Source organism: Biomphalaria glabrata, chromosome 5, assembly GCF_947242115.1.
Source record: "Biomphalaria glabrata chromosome 5, xgBioGlab47.1, whole genome shotgun sequence".
In the NCBI taxonomy this organism is placed as follows: domain Eukaryota; kingdom Metazoa; phylum Mollusca; class Gastropoda; family Planorbidae; genus Biomphalaria; species Biomphalaria glabrata.
Window position 1 is genome coordinate 53,105,536 of NC_074715.1, and position 17,934 is coordinate 53,123,469.

The 17,934-nt window shown below is 35.8% G+C and overlaps 1 protein-coding gene across 6 annotated transcripts in view; it reads right to left on the minus strand.

Moving 5' to 3' along the window:
* LOC106078504 (multiple epidermal growth factor-like domains protein 6) overlaps positions 1-17,934 on the minus strand; it is a 41,561-nt gene that overhangs the window by 14,721 nt on the left and 8,906 nt on the right. For 2 of the 6 annotated variants that reach the window (XM_056030466.1, XM_056030462.1), the window contains exons 2-14: positions 17,500-17,643; positions 10,899-11,039; positions 9,427-9,567; positions 8,108-8,248; positions 7,354-7,494; positions 6,597-6,737; positions 4,798-4,932; positions 4,067-4,207; positions 3,818-3,958; positions 2,628-2,768; positions 1,770-1,910; positions 1,515-1,655; positions 223-363 (exon numbers count right to left, since the gene is read on the minus strand). In XM_056030466.1, the coding sequence (XP_055886441.1) occupies positions 223-363; positions 1,515-1,655; positions 1,770-1,910; positions 2,628-2,768; positions 3,818-3,958; positions 4,067-4,207; positions 4,798-4,932; positions 6,597-6,737; positions 7,354-7,494; positions 8,108-8,248; positions 9,427-9,567; positions 10,899-11,039; positions 17,500-17,643 (1,830 nt within the window). The remainder of the gene's footprint in view (positions 1-222; positions 364-1,514; positions 1,656-1,769; positions 1,911-2,627; positions 2,769-3,817; positions 3,959-4,066; positions 4,208-4,797; positions 4,933-6,596; positions 6,738-7,353; positions 7,495-8,107; positions 8,249-9,426; positions 9,568-10,898; positions 11,040-17,499; positions 17,644-17,934) is intronic. The other 4 variants (XM_056030464.1, XM_056030463.1, XM_056030465.1 and 1 more) reach the window with 4 other exon arrangements.

Below are 17,934 nucleotides of genomic sequence, written 5' to 3' on the forward strand. Positions count from 1 at the left end.
TGTCTTTGATCACTTGATGTTTTAGTCTAAAAAGATAATTAGATTAACACTAAGATAAGATAACACTTATTAAATAATTGTTTAGTGATTCATGTTAAAAGATTTAAAGTACACAATCTGTGATTTGACAGGACCATTGCATAGTTGAAAGCAGAAAAGAAAAATAGTGATGTTTCTTTTGCCTGATCGAAACCAAATGTTTTTAGTCTCCTAATGTCTTACTTTCAGTACAGTTATGTCCCTTGTATCCATCTTGGCATCCTTCCATACATGAGCCATTGATATGGTTACAGCTTCTAGTTCCCCAACAGTTTACACTACAACTGTGTGCACAGTTCTGTCCGTATTGACCAGATGGACATGCTGAAAATACATTAATCCAATTATTTCTTATAAAAAAAGAGATTTAGCCTCTAGGTTATGATCTATATAAAGATTTAGATTGATGTTCTTGCTTGTGTCTCTTCCAATGTTTATTGTTGTATGTCTTTAATTAACTTAGCTCAAGTAGAAAGAAACTGAGATTTGACTGCAGAATAATTTATGCATACCAAGAGTTGCAATGGGGCATGGTGAATGAGTGGTTAAGCGCTCGGCTTCAGAACCTGGTGTCCTGGGTTCGAATCTCGGTGAAGACTGGGATTTTCAATTTCGGGATTTTTTGGGGCGCCCCATGAGTCCACACACCTCTAATGGGTACCCGACTTTAGATGGGAAAGTAAAGGCGGTTGGTCGTTGTGCTGGCCACATAACACCCTGCTTGTTAACCAATGGCCATAGTAACAGATGACCTTAACATCATCTGCCCCATAGATCTCTAGATCTGAAAGGGCAAACTTTACTTTTTTTTTACTTTAAGAGTTGCAATAAAATGGAGACATGTACAAGAAAAAGTGCAACCAGGGACAGCGTTGTATTAAAAAAAAAGTAAAGTTCCCCTTTCAGACCTTGTGGTCTATAGGGCAGATGATGTAAAGGCCATCTGATTCTGTAGCCCATCGTTAACAAGGGTGTCATGTGGCCAGCACAACGACCAACCGCCCTTTACTTTTCCCCAACTAATGTCAGGTACCCAGTAGAGCTGGATGGACTCAAAAGGTGCCCAAAAATCCTGAAAATAAAAATCCTAGTCTTCGCCAGGATTCGAACTCATCCAGTATGGAAGCCAAGCCCTTCACCACTCAGCCACCGAGTCCTAACAAAAGTTATGTAATGTTGTTTAAAGTTTACACTAATGAAGAATCTTATTTCCATGTATCATTAATTAAAACTTGTTTAGATTAGTTTTTGATTTCTGTCGTCGTGTCTGTGATGTTATCACAGCGCCTTGAGCCTACATTTTGTATGTTAACAGCGCTTTATAAATAAAATTATTATTATTGTCATTATTATTAATGATAGAAAAATGGAGAACATCTTAAAGTCTGTAGGTTAATTTAAATCCTGATGGTTATTAGCTTGATGAATACAAAGAAAAGTCAAAATGTATTTTGTATTTATGTATTTCAACGTACTCTCACTGCAGTTATGTCCCTTGTATCCATCTTTACATCCGTCAAGACATGACCCATTGATATGATTACAAGTTTTATTTCCACCACAGTTTTGACTACAAATGTGTTGACATCCCTGGCCATACCGTCCAGTTTGACAACCTAAAAATATTAAATAAAATGATTATTTCTTTACAAAGAATATATATATCTATTCATACATGGTGGCTATTCTGATCCACTTACATCTAAGTAAGTATCTAAATTTCAACTTACTTTCAGAACAGTTATGTCCCTTGTATCCATCTTTACAACCGTCTTGACATGATCCATTGATATGATTACAGGTTTTAGTCCCTTGACAATTAGGACTGCAAGAGTGTTGGCATTGCTGACCAAACTGACCAGATGGACACTCTGGAACAAGTGTAATATGATTTTATTATTAATAATTCTTCTCGGCCGAGGGGACCGGAAAGAGATGGGAAGCCATTAAAAAACTAGCAAGAGACCGTGGAGAGTGGCATGTTTTTGCTTCAGCCCTATGTTCCATGAAGAACACAAAGGAATGATGATGATGATGATGATTAATAATTCTTGACAAACAATGAGCCTTGGTTAGGCCAATAATAGAATATGCATCCTGTGTTTGGGACCCCTCAACTCAAAGAAAACATAAAGAAACTGGAGCAGATACAAAATAGAACAGTGAAATTTATAACAAAGGAATATTCACAGTTGACTAGAGTAGCACCCTTAGTAAAATCACTAAATTTAGAAAGCCTTCAGGAGAGGAGACTCAAAAGTAAAGTAGCAACTATACATAAAACACTGAACCATAATCTTCAAATACAAAATTTAATAAAATACTCAGAAAGACACAAAGATAAAGGCATATTTCAAATTCCATAGGCTAGGACAAATTTGTACAAATTCTCCTTCTTCCCTAGTGCTATTAGACTATGGAATGGGTTGCCTTAGACAGCCAGAACTTGGCAGAATTTAAGTCATTGGTTGATATGCATGACAAGTACGACGTAATCATCTTCTTTTTTGAAGTAACGTCTGTAATATATAAGATAACTTCCAACAACAGAGATATTAAGTATTTAATTTTCCTTGTAAGACACTTACTTTCAACACAACTCTCTCCTTGGTATCCATCTTTACAACCTTCCAGGCAAGATCCATTTACATGGTTACATTCTTCATTGCCTCCACAGTTAGGGCTACATCTTTGTTGGCATTGTGGACCATAGCGACCAGATGGACACACTAATACAAAATGCAATAAAAAAGATTTATCAATATTTCTTTAACACACACTAAACTTTCAACTAGATAAACTAGTTGCTGAGACCAAACCTGTCTGTTATAAATTATTAATTGTGATGGATTTTACGAGCATGGGTGTATTAGATGTTGGAATGTGTGTGTATGTATTATTTTTTATTGTGAATTGGACATGGGAATAGAGTTTTAAACACAGGTTATGTGCTTAGGCCAGTAGCCAGTTGGAATGCTGGTCTGTGTGTGTGTGTCTTCCCTCTAATTATGATGACTATTTTGTTTTTTTTTACTGTTAATAGTAGCTCTTTATTGTATTATATATATGTTTATGCTACTGTAAGTCAGTTGAGTTCCTATAAATCTGGCTTTATGACATTGAATCTACACTCTTTTGCATGTGTACTTAGGCCACCTAACAATCTTTGATTAATATCTACATGATTTTGTTTGATAATGTAAAGAAGCTCTATGTTGAATAATCATTCATTGAGTGTTGTAATGGGTCCTAGCAACCTTTTAATAGTCTGTGCTTGTAAATGATCTAACACATGTATCTAGTGTCTAACTAGCTATTATCCGACATCATAAATCAGCCCAGTGTGGTGTCAAATATACCCACATGGAGCCTGTTATCTAACATCGCACACAGCCCAACCACACCTTAAAAGTAAAAGGACCATCAATCCACATTTTTACTCTAAGGGTCGCATCTACAACATTCAAACCCCTTTCTTTACATTTGGGAGCCTACGTCCATCTTTATAAGTTTATAAACTAGATATCAAAATCAAATAGATTTTTTTTCTAGATTTCCACAAACATTGACACAACTATGTAAATCCATCTGACCACCAACATCATCAGACAAAGGTTATTTAATGTTGTTTGAGGTTAACAGGAATAAAGAATCTTATTTTTAAGGAACATTAATGATAAAAAAAAAACTGTAGGTTAATTTAAATACTGATGGTTATTAGCTTTATGAATACAAAGAAAATTTAAAATGTATTTTGTATTTATGTATTTCAACGTACTCTCACTGCAGTCATGTTCAATGTATCCATTTTTACATCCTTCAAGACATGTCCCATTGATATGATTACAAGTTTTATTTCCACCACAGTTTTGACTACAGATGTGTTGACATCCCTGGCCATACCATCCAGATTGACAGCCTAAAAATATTAAATAAAATGATTATTTCTTTACAAAGAATATCTATTCATACATGGTGACTACTCTGATCCACTTACATCTAAGTAAGTATCTTAATTTCAACTTACTTTCAGAACAGTTATGTCCCTTGTATCCATCTTTACAACCGTCTTGACATGATCCATTGATATGATTACAGGTTTTAGTCCCTTGACAATTAGGACTGCAAAAGTGTTGGCATTGCTGACCATACTGACCAGATGGACACTCTGAAAAAACAAATGTAGTGTAGGGGGTTAGTTTAGCTTGTAAGCATATGAATTACTTTTAAACTAAACTGATTTCTCAGAAATTTTGGTTTTCAATAAACAAATCACAATGCTAAATTATCTTTTGATATTAATGTGTAGGGTCCCGTACATTGCATTAAGACAGTGAGGTTGTGAGGGTTTGTTTTTAAATATTGTATGTATGCCTTTTTTAAACTAAATAAGTTGTAAATTAAACAGACATGGTAAAGATAACATCTGGGGTGTCGTAGTAAGCTAGGTTATAAGAAAAATGAAATAGATATTGACTAGATATTTATCTATCGATAGCACATGCAGAAGGCTGTCTAGAGAATTAGTAGTTTGTTGTTTTTTTTTTATTATAATTTTTAGATCCTAATGCTAGCATCAGTTTGCTCAAAGAACTAAAGAGCTTCAGGTAAATAGGGTCCAAGCCTGAGAAAATATATTTTCACTGGTGAATGTGTCTTTACAGGCTTTATACTCACACTTTAAGAAATTTTTATAAGATTTGTAAATTACAAAGTAAACATCTAGTCCATGTGTGTATCTCCCATTGTTACACTTACTATCAAAACATTGTTGTCCCTTGAATCCATCTTTACAGCCTTCTAGACATGCGCCATTAGTATGGTTACAGCTTTCATCTCTGCAATTGAAACATCTGATTTTGCACTGCTGACCATACATGCCAGAGGGACAAGCTAATAAGAAATTGAACAAATATTAAGGTTACTTTAATAATAATAAATGACGAAATTTGCTACTTTCACAACACTTTCATCAATAAATATTTACTAATGTTTAAACAAACATTACAGTCCATACACTAGCAGTAAAGTAACTTTTAAAAAAAACAAAAAAGTCTTCTTTTTTTTTAAGGCTCTATTCATTGAAGGCTAAACTAAAAGTTTTATCTTTTGGCTCTGTTTAATGACATATTTTACAGATAAAATTTTTTTTTTTATAATGTTTTTGACAAGTTATTCAAAATTAATGGGAATGTTTTCTTAATATCAATACATCCTAGTCCCATGAATCCATCTTTGCACCCTTCTAGACATGCCCCATTTGTGTGGTTACAGCTTTCATCTCCTTTGCAATTGAAACTGCATCTGAATTTGCACCACTGACCATACTGACCAGAGGAACAGGCTAATAAAAAATGAATATATATAGTAATATAACTTCCAGGCAGCCATCTTTACTTGCTTATACTTACTATCAAGACAATATTCCCCTGCGTATCCATCCTTACATCCTTCTGGACAGGGCCCATTGATATGGCTGTATTTTTCATTACATCCACAGTTCTGACTACATCTTGATTTGCACGTGGGAAGCGTGGTCGAGAGGCCAAGTGCGCTTGAACTTGGCTAGGCTTGGCTACCTAGAAGGGGGCTCGAGGTTCGACACCCGACTCGGGCAGAGTTGTGTGTACTGAGAACTAACTCCTAGATACCCCCTCCCCCCCCCCCCCCCCCCCGGTCCACAAATGAGATTGGACCAAAAGCGCTCTGAGCATGCTATAAGCATAAAAGTAGCGCTATATAAATATAAAAGCTATAATAATAATAATAATATATATAGGTAGCAGAAGTGGTAGTGGTTGCAAAAGAAGAAGAAGAAGAAAAGGATAAGAGAGGAAGAAGAAGAAGTAGTCATGGTTGCAATCACCCCACGATCTCTAAAAATGTTTCCAATGGAAGGTGTGCACCCTGGGATGATGTAAGCTTGTCTTGATGGTCCAGGGTTCATACCAGCCGCTGCCATCCCCCCATCATCCACGGGAGGTTTTGGTCTAGGAAGTAGATCATCTTCAACTCTGGAGGAACATCCAAAACATGTAAAACAAAACAAACAGCTCCTGTCCTTCAGGTATTGACCTTGATGGATTTGTTAGCACACTTACAGGAGAAAGGGCAAGCCACTGGCAGCTTTGGGCAGGAAGGGATTCATCAGTATTGGCTGGCTACCCACCAAGAGGAAAAGCCCAAACCAAACCTCTGCTGCCTTGCATCTGTGCACAAAGAAAAAAGGCTTCAGGTGCCAACCTGCAATAGTGCTGTATTGGGTATTTACCACTGTTCCTTTAGACACATCAGCAAGATAGAGAAGGGGAGGGGGGGGGGGATTGCAGTGTGGGCAACATCATTCCCACCACAACTACTTCCCCTGAATTTCATCACACTATCTAGGACATAAACTCAAGTTGTTCTTTGAAGGATGTCAAGATCATGAACAGGAGGCTGTGTTTAATTAATTTATAACTTGTACTATGTTCTACTGAAGAAAATTAGAAATAATGAAATGATGTGTAAGATTTTCTTCCCTTTAATTAATTTTTTGTGTGAAAGCCTAAACTTACTGTCAGAACAATTATGCCCTTGGTATCCAGCCTTACACCCTTCCAGACAGGACCCATTGATATGGCTACATGTTTCATTACCTCCACAGTTCTGACTACATCTTGATTTGCATTGCTGACCATACTGACCAGATGGACACACTGAAACAGTTGTATTTTAATATTTCAATAGTAATTCTTCACACACTAACACATTTAAGCAACATACATTAGTTAATTAGATACTCATTAAAGTAGAAATTTTTTTTAGAAATGTTTAATAATAGTAATTATATATAGCTCCTCCTTCAACATAGAAGATGAGCACATTTTTCATATCCTCTAGACTTGAAGATGACTGTAAAAATAATTATAGCTTTTATATAGCGCTACTTTCATGCTTTTTATAGCATGCCCAGAACGCTATGGTCCTATCTTATTTGTGTATCAGTGAGGGTAGGGGGTATCTGGGAGAGTGCTGCCTATAGGGGCTCAGTAAACACAAATCTGCTCAAGTCAGGTGTCGAACCTCAAGCCCCCCCCCCCCAAGCCAAGCCAAGTTCAAGCGTACTAAGCCTCTCGACCACGCTTCCCACTACATATTAGGATGGGTTTTTTTTTATTCTGAAGATATTTACATCCTAGCCTAAACCTCCCTTAGGACAACGGGGGATGGCAAACTGACGGGTTCAAGTCCAGGACCTTTGAGACCAACAAATGACAGTTATGAGAGTATACTACACGTCGAGGCAGCCATCTTTACTTGCTTTATACTTACTATCAAGACAATATTCCCATAGGTATCCGTCCTTACATCCTTCTAGACAGGACCCATTGACATGGCTACATTTTTCATTACCTCCACAGTTCTGACTACATCTTGATTTGCATTGCTGACCATAATGACCAGATGGACACACTGAAACAAGTAATATAATTATAATTTATTAGTTCTGATGGATATAATTTTACAGACTACACAACAAAATATCAAGCTCAAATGGAAATTTGTCCTGATTTCAACAAACTCGTTACACAGATTTGACTTCCTCTCCTATTACGGCCATATCTATGTTTGCATTGACGGCCACACTGACCAGAGGAACACAGCGAAGCAAATGTAATAAGAAGTTACTTAAGAGATCTAGCTTAATGAACTGTATTACTTTTGAGAACCTGTTTTTTTTTTGTTTTTTTTAACTCTTTCAGTGCGAATTATTTTGATAAAAAAATAAAATGAGTTTTCAAGGACTAACACCATCCCACACTGTCCTGCTGGAGATTTCAACTGGAATGTGATAATCTTTAAATTTGAAGGAACATTGGAAACAGAAAAGAAAAAAAAAACAAATCTAGTATAGCTATAATCTAGGGCAAACCTAGAACCAATTAAGACTAATAAGGTGATGTACAGCTTCCCAGCTTGTGACTAACAACACAGCAAGTCCATAATTAGACCTACAGATAAGTAGTGTGGGAAATTAGTTAACAAGTACAAGAGAGAGAAAAAAATCATGTTTCAATAAATTTACCTTCGTTACAGTGATGTCCTGTAAATCCTTCTTTACAGCCTTCCAGGCAAGAACCATTTACATGATCACATTTTTCATTTCCACCACAATTTAGGCTACAGATGTTTAGGCACAAATGACCATACTGACCAGATGGGCACTCTGAAGAGGAATAGATGTAATCAAAGATCTAAAGCTTTGTAAAGAATACTGTTACTATTTGAAATTTTGTATCAACGAGTTATGGCCTTTTCTAACTGGATTTCAGCTTACTTTCAGTACAGTTATGTCCCTCATACCCATTCTCACATCCTTCAAGACAAGTTCCGTTGATGTGATTACAGTTTTTACTTCCTCCACAAGTACCGCTACACCTGTATTGGCATTTCTGACCATACTGACCAGATGGACACTCGTGAAATTTGTACGATTGTTCAAACATTTATAAAGCACTTAGAGTCACTAATTTCATTGTTTTAGATCATTCATTATTTAACAAAATAAAACTTATAATCCAGCCTAAAAAAAAAAAAGTTGGGCTGAGCTCTTTGTTTAATGACGGACATGCTTTTAAAAGCTAAAGATAAAAGCGTTACACATTTTTTGAGTAAGAGCAAGTTAACATTTCTGAAATTTGTGGTATATCTCTATTATTATTATTATTATTATTATTATCTTTCTAAAGGTAATTGCAAGAATGTAAATTTATATTGTTAGCCTCCTTCAGTCAAAGTCATAATTTGATAATGCAGATTTTCTAGCATCTCTTTTGTCCAGTAAGTTATCATTGAGGTCGGTTTGTTAGGACCACACATTGCATTTGCACAAATTAAGAGTAGAGTTTTTTATTCTATCTTCATATTAACTGGTACATTGGCTTCGTGCCTGCTTTTCAGATACCTTTTCTTGTCAGTGGTAACAGTTCTGCCGCTCAATATTTGAACCAGATGTTAAGGCCAGGAGTTGAACAAGTTGTCAGAGGCTGTTTGAGATGCATTTTATAGGTATACGCTTAAAACCATTACCTGTTCAGGCATTAACAGCCTTGCAATGCCGATCGCAAGAATGTAGATTTATATATATCCGAAAACCAGGACATGAGAAGACTTCCGAGTCACAGATCAGAGAATGATGGAAACTTACCTGTGCTTAATTTGTCTGTGTTCTAGATTAATTAGATCTAGATTTCATTACTTAATTTACTAACTAGTCACCAAATCAAAAAAATAAATGAATGTAAAAATGTATAGAATTTATCTAGACTAGCTACATCAAAGAATAGTTGTTTTACTGATTAGAGAGTTAACACAAGTTTAAATAGGTTTTTAATTATAACTTACTCTCACTACAGTTATGTCCCTTGTATCCATGAATGCATCCTCCAAGGCATGACCCACTGACAAAATCACATTGGTTAGAGGCTTTACAATTAGGGCTACAAGTGTGTTGGCACTGCTGACCATACTGACCAGATGGACAAGCTGAAATGTAATTTACACAAAAGACCAAACTTGAGCTGACGCAAAATAAGAGTTGTGAGGTTAAAAATAAATAAATACTAACATTCAACACCAGAGAAGAGCTTTAAAAGTAAAATCACTTAATTTAAAGAGACACTCTAGGACAAAGACTGAAAATTAAGTAGCAATAATAAAAAAATATAAACATAAAACTATAACTTTCACATAACCATAACCAAAGTACTGAGAAAGACACAAAAATAACTTTTTTACTCTGTAAGAAGTGGTCGTAAGGAGGTTAACTTATTTCAAGAACTATCAGCATTAACTTTTACAAAGGTTAGACATTATTTCTAGTTAATGAGTATATTTCTAAAATAGGGTGTTTGTTTTACATTTTAGATGTTCCTTCAAAATTGAAGATTATTACATCATAGTCCAAACTTTCCACATATTCACATTTGACTAGAGTAACACCTTTAGTAAAATCACTAAATTTAGAAAGCCTTCAGGACAGAAGGCTCAAAAGTAAAGTAGCAATAATACATAAAACACTGAACCATAATCTTCAAATACAAAAACAAAATTTAATAAAATACTCTGAAGGACACAAAGATAAAGGCACATTCCTCGTCCCATATGCTAGGACAAATTTGTACAAATACTCCTTCTTCCCTAGTGCTATTAGAGCATGGAATGGGTTGCCTGAGCTAGCCAGGAAAACCAGTGACTTGGCAGAATTTAAGTCATTGGTTAATATGCATGACTAAATGCATGACGCGTAGGACGTAATCATCTTCTTTTTTGAAGTAACGTCTGTATTATATAAGATAAGATAAGATAAGGCAGGGAAGGCAGAAGTGACTTTGAGCCCAGTCCAAAGCGCATATTACACCACCAGGCAGCCAGAGGTGAATACTCATTTATATATCAATCTATATCTAATATTGGGGGCGATGTGGCTGAGTGGTTCTAGAGTGAAGCCATCATGTTTTTAAAAGACTGACTTTAGATAAGACCTAGAAAACAAGATTTCTATCTATTTTCTTGCGTGGGGGGGGGGGGGGGGGGGGGGACATTTCAGAATTCTTATTTAACTTTTTTTCATTAAACTAAAGATAAATAATGGGAATGTAATAGGCCTAATAATAGAAATGGGTTAATTTGTTTTCGTCTAGATTTGATTAAAAAAAAAATGTAATACAACATCTAAACCTAACAAGCATTAACGATGTAGCCAACTAAAAAATGTAATACAACATCTAAGCCTAACAAGCATTAACGATGTAGCCAACTAAAAAATGTAATACAACATCTAAGCCTAACAAGCATTAAAGATGCAGCCAACTAACTTAGGTTGCAAAAATCTCCCAAGTAACCAGCTTGACAATTGTGCAGACAGGTTCCATTGATTCTTTCGCAGCTGCCATCTTGGCCACAGTGTTCGTTACATTTTCTTGAACATTTCTTACCAAACGTCCCAGCAGGGCAATCTATGGAGAAGTTATTAACAGAAATTTTAATTTCCTAATTAGATTTTCATTTAGTAGACAATACCAAGTGACTGAGCCTCGTTCAATTGAATAATTTGTTAAGGACGTTGATACTTTTCTGAGCTCATATGATCTACCTAACACAGTATATATAACAATGAGATGCCCTTGTACCTTAGAGAACTGATTACTCCATATGTCCCCCAGAGATCCCTACGCTCAATGGACTCTTTTAGTGGTGCCACGTTTCTCCCTCAAAAGCTAGGGTCTGCAGGCTTTTTCAGTGCACGGACCAAAGGTTTGGAACTCACTCCCCATTGATCTCAGACAGACAACATGCTATACCACTTTTAAGAAGAACATTAAGACCTACTTGTTTAAAACTTTTTTAGATTAGTTTTTGATTTCTATTGTCGTGTTTGTGTTTGTAATGTTATTAAAGCGCCTTGAGCCTACATTTTGTTTGTTAACAGCGCTTTATAAATAAAATTGGAAAGCGTGGTTGAGAGGCCAAGTGCACTTGAACTTGGCTTGGCTACCTGGAAGGGGGCTCGAGGTTCGACACCCGACTCGGGCAGAGTTGTGTTTACTGAGCGCCTAAAGGCAGCACAGAAAACCAACTCCTAGATACCCCCTCCCCCCCACAAATGAGATTGGACCAAAAGCGCTCTGAGCATGCTATAAGCATGAAAGTAGCGCTATATAAAAGCTATAATAATAATTATTATTATTATCTATAGATTCATTTAAAACTCAATTATGTTCAAGAGCCGCCTATAAAAACCATGAAAGAAAACGATATGGCGAAAATTAATTTTATGATAATGAAACCACAAGTTTCCCAATGTGGTCAAAAAGACAATAATTGTTTTCTTAAAGATATATGCATAGACTTAGAAATTTTCAAGAAAATCGTTACAGCAGTTTTTGAAAGAAAATTTATTGATATAGATCTAGATCTAGACCTCTACATTCTATACTAATATTTAGTACTTAAACACATACTTAACAATAATTGTTATTGTTCAAATTAGAGTATAGGATTCAGCTAGCAGCCAGTATGAATATTTATTATAATATTTATGAATAGAAATATTTATTTTGAAAAGTATGGAAGTGCATGTTGGGTGGTTCGTGACTAGTAAATAGATCTACTGACTCATCAGAATATCAGAAAGTAGATCTTTTTTTTTGGAAGGGGAAAAATTACTAGATCTAGACTCTATATCTAGGTATAGATTAGAACCTTTTTCATTTCAACGTTTCAAAATAGAAACATAGTCCTACATTAATAGGCCACTACCTAATTATTGTATTATTTAACTCTAGATATCTAGATCTATATAGAGTAGTTTATTAATTTATGCTATTCGGACACACCTATAGGCCAAAATTTCAAAGTTTGACTTTGACAACGCATTATTTGACAATGGTTTGACATAGAAAAGAAAATGAAGTATCAAAATCTTCTTTAGTTAAAGGAGAATAAGGATGACTACTTATATTTGTACCCCTAACTAGATTTTTTATTATATTTAAGGTCAAAGAGGCCATGTGTTTTCATTTAATTCAGACAAATTTGACCCACATTATTTGATTCCAGACATCACAGACAATCTCTATATTTAGGCATCAATAAACTCAGATTTTAATTCTTTATTAACATTTACTAAATTTTAAGATCCCCAGGAATAGCCCCTCACATGAAATCATTAAGATGTTTTCAAATTATGCATAAATACGAAAACAAAAAATATAAATAAAATACTGAGACATCTGAGATGATCTAGACTCTAGAGACTAGTGACTAGACTATATTAGGACTATGACTAGATTATATAGGATTATACTCATGATTATAGCTAGCAGCTAGGGCTAGGCTAGATCTATCATTATTCATAGTTCATACCATACACTGATACAGCATTACAGGCATAGAATACTCATACTCGAATTTAGGAAATTTAGGCACCGGATATTTAGGCACCGCGTATTTACGGATATTTAGGCACCGGATATTTAGGCACCCGGAAATTTAGGCACCCGGATATTTAGGCACCCGGAAATTTAGGCACCCGGATAATTAGGCACCCGGAAATTTAGGCACCGGATAATTAGGCACTTTTTGACAAGGCGGAAAATTAGGCACCGGATAATTAGGCACCCTTTAATTAGCGACCTTAATTTTGAAAGTAGTTTTAAAATGTTAACGTATATGTTATCCTTAGGCTATGGGCTATCGGTGACGTTATCAAAAAAAAATAGCAACCATAACGATTCTCACTAAAGAAAAGCTGACAAAATGGGTAAAATGACAATCATGAGAATGTGTGGAAAAAATGACTCCTGAGTCATTATATAATATAGACATCACAGCATTCAGAGGAGGGGAGGTAGAGATGATTCTCTGTTCATTGCTTCCGTCCATCACCAACCCCTAAGGTTGACTGGTGAGTTTTTTTTTAATTGATGATTATGCAAATTGTGTAAATATTTAGTTACTAATGTAAATACGTAGGATTAAAGTATTATAAAATATTTTTATTATGTCGGGGAGTGTTGGTGATAAATATAATCGCAATCGCCCTCTGCTTGTGGAAAAGGGAGGGGTTGTACTCTTAAAATGGGATAGGCGGGGGGGGGGCGCACACACTCTCACTTAAATGAGAGGATTTCTCGCAGGTAGATGTAAACTTAGTCGTAAAAGTTACGTAGTGAATCTGAAGGCTAGGGAAACAAGTTAGGGAAACAAGTGTTGTTGTTGTTGTTTTTTTTTGTTGTTTTTTTAATATGTGTGTGTATGTGTGTTTAATAATGAGTGTATGAAATCTTTTTTGTCGTTTTTTTTTTTTCATTCTGAAGAAACAAATAATTGTATAAGGTAGGCCTACTGAACACAACAGGAATGGAGGAATCAAACCTTCTCGAAAATTGTAGTAAATATATTTGGTTTATGATAGAGAAGGCGGGGTTAAATTGGAATTCAACAATCTTCTATAAGCAGAATAAGTATTAATAAGAGACCAATATTCCAAAAAAAAAAATGATATTTAAATTTTCAACTCATCTGTCTTCTCCATAAACTTTTTTTTAAATTTTCAAAACATTATATTTTATCGTAATTTCTAGCCGTTTTGCGATTTCCATTGCTATTTATATAAATATAAATATTATATTACATAAATCTACATATTAATTCAATAAAAGTTAATGACCACATTTGAAGGACGTAACACACCTTTACACTCCCACAATAGATCTTCCTAAAGGGGTTACCCATTAACAATATAAAAGAAGGAGTGTTGATAATAGATATTAATGCTATTATAAAATATGTATACTACTTTAGTTTATCAACATATTTAATTCCTATAAGTAACGCGCGCAAATCCACCCTGCTCATCTCCATTCCCACTATAAAAAGACAATTTTCTCCAGACTTCCATTTTAGCAGTTATGTTCAATGCTGTAACCTGCCCTGTACTCCAGTGTGTAGCCTTGAGACTCATTGCGTCATTTTCACGACCTAGTTCAACATCTACCCGCGACAAATACTCTCCCTAAAGGGAGTGCGTAGAGGGGGAAGGGCTAAGGTCAGGAAGCAATGAGAAGAGAATCAACTCTACCTCCCCTTCCCTGAATCCTGTGAGGTCTATATTGTTACGATCTCTCTTCCTACTCATCAGGCCTTCTGTAAACACTGCTAAACACAACACAATACATCAACACATCAAGAACCTGACAACAAGAGCTCCACAATATCGGGTACTTTAATAATGAGTGAATAAGTAGATAACAGCCAATACTAGACAATTGGCATCAAACACATCAACAACAAAAATGTCACTCTGTACATCACCGTACAAAACTCTACTGTCTCTCTTTCTGGACTTGTACATCAACACATGAGGACTCAACCAGGACCGACTTCATGGCCGACTAACAGTCACGGTCTCGACGCTCTCCGGTCTTGAACTGCCGCTTTCCTACACACTGTCTCTCGTACACGCAGGCTTTCAATCACATGACCATAACATTGGTCATATTTGCGTGTAATCGTGTATTCGTACTACTGTCCCTTGTCCATGGCCCCACTGACCTGAATGATTCACGTGTGTGTCAGCTGAGCCTATAGTTAACCCTTTTGCGCCGCCAATAGGGTCATAACAATATTTTATAATGACTATTAATCCGGAGTCATTTTTTCCACACATTCTCACGATTGTCATTTTTTTCCTCGTTTTGTCAGTTTTTCTTTTATATCATGAAAATTCAGTAAGAATCGTTATAGTTGCTATTTTTTTTATAACGTCACCGATAGCCCATAGCCTAAGGATAACATATACGTTAACATTTTAAAACTACTTTCAAAATTAAGGTCGCTAATTAAAGAGTGCCTAATTATCCGGTGCCTAATTTTCCGCTTTGTCAAAAAGTGCCTAATTATCCGGTGCCTAAATTTCCGGGTGCCTAATTATCCGGGTGCCTAAATTTCCGGGTGCCTAAATATCCGGGTGCCTAAATTTCCGGGTGCCTAAATATCCGGTGCCTAAATATCCGGTGCCTAATTATCCGGTGCCTAAATTTCCAGATACCCTCATACTCATGTCATAGCCTACTCACAGTAAACTCATACAGTCTTATGATGTCTTATCTTATATAGATCTAGATCTAGATCTAATACAGACTTTACTTCAAAAAAGTGTGATGTATATTATTAACCAATGACTTGAATTCTGCCAAGTCACTGGTTTTCCTGGCTAGCTCAGGCAACCCATTCCATGCTCTAATAGCACTAGGCTGACTAGGGAAGAAGGAGTTTATGTTACTTTTGTACAAATGAAATATGATATTTACGCACGGCGATGATACGGTACGGGTAAATTACTAAATTAAATTATTTAAATACGTTCAACTTCTAGAGATTCTAAAATCATTTTAAAATGTAGAAATAGATCTAGATCTCTAGACTAGATCTAGCCTCTAGGTCTGGTTTCAATTTTTATGCCGGCAGATCAAACTTATCAGAATTAGATCTAGACTCTATATTTACTAGATTCTAGATCTAAATAAGGCGTCTCAGGCCGGGGACATACGGATTTGTTTCTAACTTTGTTTACGTTTTTGATCAAAAGCGAAAGTTCGGAAATAAACGCATGCGCCGTAACATAAGAATTGTAACTTCCTGTCTTTCTTTGAATTCGACTTATTAACTAATTAAGATCGAAACGATATTGAATGTGAAAAAAAAGTCCGATACCGAGCCGGCAATTTTGCCGGCTATCGATCTTACATCCATGTACACAGTTTGCATAAACAGTTTATTCATTTAATAAATTTCTTATACAGATGATCTTTGGTAGTGATTATAGTAGGCCTACAGGTTAGGATAGCCATTCTTGCCTAAATAGGCCCCTAGCTGAATCCTCTATATTCTCTCTAAATAAATCTATATCTAGTAGGTCTAGATCAGTGATGCCCAAAATACCGCCCGCGGGCCAAATCCGGACCGCGACGTGGTTCCATCCGGCCCGCCGAAATGTCGGCACAAAGTATATAAAATAAAATCCTCTACCCCCCCCCCCCCCCCCCCAAGAAAAGGTTTCAAAATGTCTCTTTACCTACGTTAGGGCCCTCAATTTTTCTCCGATGATTGGTACCATGACTAACATTTGTGCGTTTATGAGACTCTTAATGTAGAATTTATAATAAAAACAAAAAAAAAACTTTATTTTTTTTGGGCAGAATATGATAATAAGTTGAATTGCAAATAAAGTGTAGCTGTTGTTACTTTTATTTTTTAAAGAAACGCGATTATAAAACAAATTTGACTTCATTGAATAAAAAAAAAAGGATTAAGTACGTCTAGAGATTGGAAGACTAATGTTAATATTTACCAGAAAGAGACAAGAATGTGAGTCGTTGGTAATTATTAACATCGATGTCCAAAACTGGCTGTTTCAAATAAATTTTGGTAAGAAAATCGTAATTTAATTCAAACACCCTAAGCTTCTATTAATTTTTTATTTGTATGGAATCAAACAACTTGGCTTATGAATCAAATAAATCAGCTCCAAAAAAAAAAAAAAAAATATTGCCGGGCTCATTAGCATAGACTTAGCAACCAAAAAATATAGTCTTAACCCTAGGAAGATGTATAAGTCATCCTGTAACATATGAAAAAACAACAACCTGACTTATACATTAAAAATTATTTTTACTTACATAAAAAGACAACTAAATGGAAGGAAATTGGGCCAAAATCATTGGAAAATGGACAAGCACATTATACAGCGCGCTAGTTTCATATTAAATATCAAAATAAAGATTTAATGACCACAAAAACAGCGAGAGTCCGAATTCATGTAATGTCCGGATTAAATTAACTACTCTAGATCTAGAGCTTGATAATCATTAGATCTAGCCTACTTGATACACATCTAAACATAGAAAAACTTACCCGACTTGCAATCTTCCCCAGAGTAGCCAACAGGACAACCTGACACACAGCCTCCTGTACTGACCTTACACTTTTCTGATTGGTTGAAACAAAAGCAGTCTTTTTCACATTCACGACCATATTTTCTCCCGTTACAGAGGATATCTGGGGAGCGAATAAGAAACATTGTTCATCTGCCCGATTGTAACACGGTGTGATCAAATCATATCAACAGATTAAACGTAAATGTGGTTTGTCTACAAGTCATTGAGGCCAACCAAATATTCCTGCTCTTAGAATCCATCAATTCTGTCTGGAAGTATAACGGCAGCCGCTGCTGAGAATCGTGCCATGTCCCATATGGCAGGGGTTCTCAACCTGTGGATCGCGACCCCATTGGAAGTCGATTGACGATTTGCCAGGGGGGTCGCCAAAGACCATTGAAAAAAAATGGAT